The 7767-nt window shown below is 35.0% G+C and overlaps 1 protein-coding gene across 1 annotated transcript; it reads right to left on the reverse strand.

Annotated features, from left to right (window-relative positions):
• Positions 1-1337: 1337 nt before the first annotated feature.
• LOC121736047 (mannose-1-phosphate guanyltransferase beta) lies at positions 1338-6213 on the reverse strand. Its single transcript, XM_042127089.1, has 6 exons — positions 5899-6213; positions 5577-5819; positions 4799-4928; positions 4246-4407; positions 2647-2811; positions 1338-1999 (listed from the first exon to the last, which is right to left on the reverse strand). Exons 1-6 carry the CDS (start codon positions 6070-6072, stop codon positions 1764-1766), a joined length of 1110 nt encoding a protein of 369 aa, XP_041983023.1. The 5' UTR covers positions 6073-6213; the 3' UTR covers positions 1338-1763.
• Positions 6214-7767: the final 1554 nt, after the last annotated feature.

Below are 7767 nucleotides of genomic sequence, written 5' to 3' on the forward strand. Positions count from 1 at the left end.
TTGTAGGAGCCAGACCTTGTTCCCTATATAATATATATATTTATTTTATTCGGTATAAAGTATTTATTATATTTATTTATAATATTGTTATTATTTTATTTATATTATTATAGTATCTTATTTTATTGTTTTTTAATATTTTTAGTTATATTTTATTGTTTGCGTGGAAGATACTGCTTCCAGCAGTAAGGCTGCTAATTCAAACTATTTCTGTTTTTGTAACTTGTGTCAATTGTTTTTGTTTTGTTTGAATTGAATAGATGAGGACAAAACATTGAATATCTATTCAAGTGTATTTAACCGACTCCAAATAAAGGAGGTTATTATAGTAAATGTATTATGTTCCAAAACGGATCATCAGATAATCAGCAGCACTAAGACAAGGTACGCTGCTAGTGTAGGTAATTCGCGGGGGGCCTATCAGTCATAATATTATAGTATTTTGCATATTTTTATATTAATTTACTTTTTTGAAACTAAAACTAAATATTACACTAAACATTATAAACTATTTTAGTCACTAAATAATAAAATAATTTTTTAAAACAACTTTATATAATAAAAGATACAATCGGTGATTGTGCGAATTTTTTAACATACTTTTACCCATCTTCCAAGAAAGGAGGTGGTTATAACTTGCCATAAAATATATTATATTTTTGTGTTTATGCTAAAAATCTAGCAATATGCTTCAGTTTCAGTTAATAGAGTAGATAAATAATTATTATAAAATCAATGAAATTTAAAAAACAAAGAAACATTCTTATAGAAAAAAATATAAATTACAATAAGAAAACAATCATTTTAAAAAAGGATGTATCATGTACCATAAAAAATAATGTTTTTAAAGTAATTATTCAAGTTTGGACTATCTACAGTTCGACAAGGCTTTAAAATTTAAATGAATGTGTCAATGATGTCAATGGGCGCTGCTGGTAAAGGAGAACTGTCAAAAATGACATTTTTGTACGATAGAAGTGTTAGTTCCTTTTCTCGCCACATTCACAAACATCGTCGAACTGTACCTATAAATGCCACACATATAATTTTAAATGGCTGCCGCGCGTACGATTTCAACCCTAATGCATTACCTCAGAGATCTATTTTCAGTGCTCTGAAATTTTCCTCTGGCCAAGATTGTAAGCTAAAGTGACACTAACAGCTTAAATTGGCAGTGGTTTTAGTTCCCTTTTTACTACTGGACCAAATAAGTTTGTATTCGACCTTACTAATTACTGCACCTTTTAAATCAAAGTCTTCTGTTTTTGTCTGTCTTGTCAATTTTATATATCAAAGACAAGTAGACCGTGTCTATTGTTTACTGTGTAAATTATACTTTTTATAGTAAGGATATTGAGATTAGAAGTTAGGAGGACAACCTTATCAAGAATTACTTATTGTCTAAGAACAGGCCCCAAATAATCTATGTATTTACAAGTAGCTTATTATTTTGTGACAATATTATCATGAACAATGAACTTAGGATGTTTTGATCACTATGACATTGACATGGGTTTCTGGAATAAAACAGCAGTGTTGTAAAATTATACCAGCGGTAATTCACAATTTGGCCACATGCTAAATTTTTAACATTGACAGGAAAGAAGTGTGGAGCAGCCTTAAATTACATTTTACAATATGGCGGCGTGCTTTAGTCACGACTCACGACACAAAACAGCCTCGTAAACTGTGTGTAAAATTCTCGTCTATTTTTTTTAATCTATGACAATTGGCTAATCGCTTTCCGAATCTCAAAAAAAATTTTACATTATAATCTGTGGCTCTGGGACAGACAGGGCTATGGACTTGTGCGGTAATACCTGACCTCCGTTGACGTATAACTCATCTTTCACTATGACGTCTTCTCCGAGGACCGTACAGTTCTCCATTCTGACCCATCTTCCGACGACGGATCTCCAACCGACAATACAGCCGTCCAACCACGCGTGCTGTCTCACGCACGCCCCGCGTAATATTGTGCTGCGCTTTATACATGCACCTGAAAATTTAAGGGTGTAAAATAAGTTTTAGATATAAGCATTGAAGACACACAACTGTGATACATTATATGCAAGCAGCAAGACCAACTTAACATTTACAGGAGGCTTACTACCGAAACTGAATTGATTTCAATTACGAGTTTAATCTAATGATTTCGAAGCTAAATGAAGCTTCGATTTTGATTCGTACTCCCGAATTCCAATCAATATTGACATTGCATTGACCAAATGTAAAACTTTTTGATAGTGATTACTTAGGTACGTGTTGAGTCACCGCACCATCGTGCACTAATAAAGATATCGAAAACTTTTATATATATTTTGTTATAGGCACATTACGTATGTCAAAAATTAACTAGATTTTGTGCGATGCGTCTCTGTGACTCCTGCCCTGCCGACTGTGTATGTATTGTCAGTAACATTTAAGTTAAGGTAGCCATTCGAAACAAGCGTCTATAGCGTCAGTGACGCCGCGACTGTGCCGCTGCGACAGAGCGACAGATAGATATTCTATGCAGAGGTATGAAATTCTAGGGACTGTCATTTGAGCACAGCGAAACTAACGCGGCGTCTGTGACGTCACTGAGGCAATAGATGGTCGCTACGAATTTCGAAAGGCTACCTTTATGATTAAAAAAAATCTAACCATCTTCTATGACCACATTAGGACCGATAGTAACATTTGGTCCTATCCGGCATCCCTTGCCAATCTTGGCGGTAGGGTCGATGAGCACGTTACCAACCACACCGTCACCTTCGTGGAGCTTGTCAGAGTTCTTCTGCCGTAAGCTTGTCAGGTATAAACACATTCCTGGAAATCAATAAAAATATCCTTTAGTTTAAAAATATCTTTTTTCTTCTATATAAAAAGACCGCATGACGCAGTTAATATGAGACCACATTGAATATCTATTCAGCGACCGCGACACTAACGGCGGTTCCCAATATTTGATCTATCTCTGGTTTGGCCCTACTAGAGATAGGAATAGCTCACATTAGACATTAGAGACATATATTTTATGTCTAATGTGAGCTATTCCTATCTCTAGTAGGGCCAAACCAGAGATAGATCAAATATTGGGAACGGCCGTAAGAGTGACACGACACTTCACGTTCCATTTTTATTAGGATACTTTTTATCCCGGGAAAATGTGCGGTTCCCGCGTGATACACGTATTTTGGCGCAACTCCATTGCGGGCATCATCTAGTCTAGTTTAATATAATCATAGCTGGGCATTAAAGCATTAATCCGTTAATCGTTAATTAACGAAGTTAACATTTTGATTAACGGATTAACTTTTTAAGTTAACTTTTAGAAATATTAACGGACTCGTTAACATCCGTTAATATGCAGAAGTCCGTTAATCGTTAATTCAATGCCTACTATTTACCGCACGGCACCGCAGCGCGGCGCGAAAACAGGTTCAGACGGTTATAATACTTAATAGTATGAAACGACAAGTGCCGGGCGGGCGGGCACGGCAACAGCGAGTGAAACAAAAACAAAACTAGATACATTTTCAGGCGCGTGCGAGTGAGAAGAGATTTGTTTCGTTTTATCATTTAATTACTCAGCGCCGGTGCTAATAGAGTGAATAGTAATATGTTTATTGTTATTATAAATCATTTGCATGTTGACAAAGAAGAGTGCAGTGTGATTTAGTTAGGTAGAATACAATAATTATAAAAGTATTTTGTTTTGTCCCGAACCTGTTAACTTCCAGAATATAAACCAACAGGTTTTATATGTACACTTACACAATGATAATATCATTGTGTTAGTGTACATACAAAAATAAGTCATAACAAGGTCATATTACACATATTATTTGATTAACGTAAAATTGCGTTAATTCGTATGAAATGCAACGCTTTAACGTTTAACAAAGCTAACTTTTTTTTTACGGATTAACGATTAACGAAGTTAACTATTTGATTAACGGTGCCCAGCTATGAATATAATTATGTTAAAGCGTTGACGCCGTGGCGACGCTCCGAACGCAAAAGAGCAATATGGCATTGCTCTACCTACTACTACTACCCCTAAGGCTGCGTTTCCAACAAAGATGTGTTGCGAGGAATGCGTTTTCAGGATCCACTAGCATCGCCGCGCCGAGCGATGTCATGGCAAGCTCACGTCAATGAAGTGATTGGTTCTCAAAAACACATTCCTCGCAAGACATCTCTGGTGGAAACGCAGCCTCTCTGGCTGTGTGGCTCACATTTTATGACCCCGTGTCTTACCAGTAAGGAAGTCTTTAGGTTGTCCAACGTCCATCCAGAATCCCTCCAACTCCATGGCATATAGTTGTCCCTCCTGTGCCATGTACGGGAACACTTCTTTTTCTATTGATGTCGGTCTTAACTCTATCCTTTTTAACACAGATGGATTCAATATGTAAATGCCTGGAAATTAGATACAAAAACTGTTATTAATATAATTATTTTGTCCATATCATATAACAGATACAAAGTTGTGTCATTCTGTCAATGGACATGGGATAGTTACAGAATATTATTACAGAAAATGTCTCTTCATAGATAAAGTTTCTATATGAAGGAAGTTATGGGCAGCATCTAGTATTGTAAAAATATCAACATTTTAAGAACTGGAGGTTAATTAATACTTTGCATAGTTTTGACATTCATTTATTTATTAAATAAATTACAACATTCATAATATTCACATATAATTTAATGACTAAGTAATAAAGTATGTTGTTAGTATTAAATTTACTATCTGATTCAAACGCTGTTAGAAAATGATCATAAATACTGTTTTTTTTTTATTTCATACCTGCATTGATTTTGTTTGAAATGAATTCCTGTGGTTTCTCCACAAAGCTCTCAATTTGTCCATTGTCCTTGTAAACTACTACACCATACTTTGAAGGCTCCTTCACTTTTGTGACAAGAATTGTGCCCTCCTGTAATTACAGAATGGAAAATATATTAAAACTCAATTGTAAAACACAAACAGCTTAAATGTATTCCATATAATTTATATTATAAATGCACTTTCACATTTATAATATAAAATTATATGTGTGTCTAATACCTTTTCACACCCAAACCATTGAAGCGATTTTGTTGTGATTTGGTGTGGAGATACTTTGAGTCCCAGGAAAGTACTTAGGATACTTTTTATCATAGAAAAATGTACAGTTACCGAGCAATAAACTAATTTTGGCGCAACGGAGTTGCAGGCGTCATCTAGTAACATTTAATCAGTATTGTACTAAATTTACGGATATAGTGATAAGAAAAATTTTACAGGATGTACTTACTTTATCTTTATAATTTTTCAATTATGATTGAAATATTATCTATTTGTCCTAAAAATAATTTAGACATGCAACAATAACTTTAATAAAAAACTATGAAAGTTCTAGTAAATAACATTTATACTCAATAGATGTATTGTAGGCCCCAGAAACTTTATATTAGTGAATATGCATAAAAGTTATCCTTTTTTATTATTCCTGGTTTTAACTTGCACAACCATAACACTCTTAAAAAAATTTGAAGCTTCTATGTTACTGTAAATAAATGGAATAGATAGATTCAAACTGTACCTTGCCATGATTACGATGGAACTTTGCTAGCTCTTTAAACGGGAATTCGCAGATAACGTCCGAATTTAGCACAAAGAACGGTTCAGGGCTCGAACTTAGCAGCTCCCTCGCCAGAGCCAGGGGACCCGCTGTTCCCAGGGGCTCAGTCTCATGTGAAAAAGTAAGTGAAACACCAAGTTTGGAAACTTGTTCTGTTAGTTCCTTCTCCATATCTTCCGCTCTGTACGACACCGCTAGGATGACCTATAAATGAGATCACGGTAATAAATAGTTTACAAGTTCTTATCAAGATAAGATGCCGGCTCGCACACCAAATACTTACTTGTGTGACTCCTGCTTCGACTAGGGCCTCTATTTGGTGCATAAGAATAGGTTTGTTAGCAAATTCGACTAGTGGCTTTGGTCTACTCAATGTTAAAGGCCTCAGACGGGTCCCGTAGCCGCCAACCAAGATAAGTGCACGTATTTCACCCAGTTTCTTATCGCAGTCACCCATTTTTGCTTTTCTTGTTTAAGGCAAAATATGTTCAAAACCTTATCCACCATATACGTGGCGCGAGTTAGAATAATAATAGTGTAATAAAAATAATAGCGATACAAACAATAGAAGCAGTAAGTAAGCAGCTGAATAAATCGAAATCAAACACGTATCATCTGTCAAAAGTCAAAACCACGTCAAAACCAAATGAATGAAAGCAGTTTTTTTTTATATTTCTTTTTAAACACTGGCCGGGACTCCAGACTCCAGTAGTCCAGTACGCGTACATGTTTATGGATGAAGTATGGACTTTTCAATCATGGATCGAGCCTGGAGGTCAGTATTTTTATCACAGAATAAATTGGTTTTTATATTACCAAAACCAAGAGCTAAAATTGATAATCAATTTCTTCTAAGTCTAATTTTAATATAACATCCTTCTTTTTTGTCGGGGGCTAAAAAATAAAATCAGTGATAACTGATAAGTGATAAGTAATAACATTAAATTATGCTTAACATTTTCTTACGACATATTAAACAACAGCTGTATAATTTGTATAATAAGTAAACAAGATTTTTATAATTTCAAATTAATACCGTAAACTACCAGTCATTGGACAGCTAAGGATTTTTTTACAGAAATAGCTGTAAAAAAATAAATACTTTGCATGAATTAGATATTATAATTGTCTTCATAAATTATGTAACTTAAGATATGCAAACAAAAAATGCGATGGTTTTTCAGTTTATATATTATATTGATTTTTCGTTAAAAACTGAATGGTAGATAAAACACAGTCATGGGACAGAATTACAGTAGTTGGACACCCAAAACCAGTAGTTGGACAAGAAAATTTTGATTGGGTTAAAAATTAAAATATAAATAATTGTTGTTTTCACATTATATTTGTATTATAGTTTATTGCAAAATAAGTTATTTTAATTAAATATTTAACATAAAATGACTTGAAAAAAATTAATTTATTTTTTATTTTTTATTATTAAATAAGGGCAAACGAGCAAACGGGTCACATGATGGTAAGCAACTACCGTCGCCCATGGACACTCGCAACATCAGAAGAGCTGCAGGTGCGTTGCCGGCCTTTTAAGAGGGAATACGCTCTTTTCTTAAAGGTTTGCAGGTCGTATCGGTCCGGAAATACTGCTGGTGACAGTTCATTCCAGAGTTTTATAGCGCGCGGTAGAAAGTTACGCGAAAAACGCACTGTGGAAGACTGCCACTCATCAAGGTGATGAGGATGGTATGTTTTTCGCGTGGGACGATAGCGAAAAGTTGCAGGTGGTATGATTCCGAAAAATTCCTCAGAGCACTCCCCGTGATACAACCGATAGAGGATGCAGAGTGAAGCTACATCTCGGTCCAAGCTGTTTGAAACACTATGGCAGTCAACAATTCGAGCAGCCCTTCGTTGGATACGATTCAGAGGGAGCAGTTGGTATTTTGGCGCCCCTGCCCAGAGATGAGAACAATCAATACTAATATTATAAATGCGAAAGTATCTCTGTCTGTCTGTCTGTCTGTCTGTCTCGCTTTCACGCCAAAACTACCGAACCGATTGTAATGAAAATTTGTATACAGATAGTCTAAAGCCTGAGAAAGGACATAGGCTACTTTTTTACTGGAAAAAAGGGTTGTAAGGGGTGAAAATACGAAAATTTGTTCAAATTAAGTTAGTTCCAAAAATTCATACT

The sequence above is a fragment of the Aricia agestis genome, chromosome 18, assembly GCF_905147365.1.
Source record: "Aricia agestis chromosome 18, ilAriAges1.1, whole genome shotgun sequence".
In the NCBI taxonomy this organism is placed as follows: domain Eukaryota; kingdom Metazoa; phylum Arthropoda; class Insecta; order Lepidoptera; family Lycaenidae; genus Aricia; species Aricia agestis.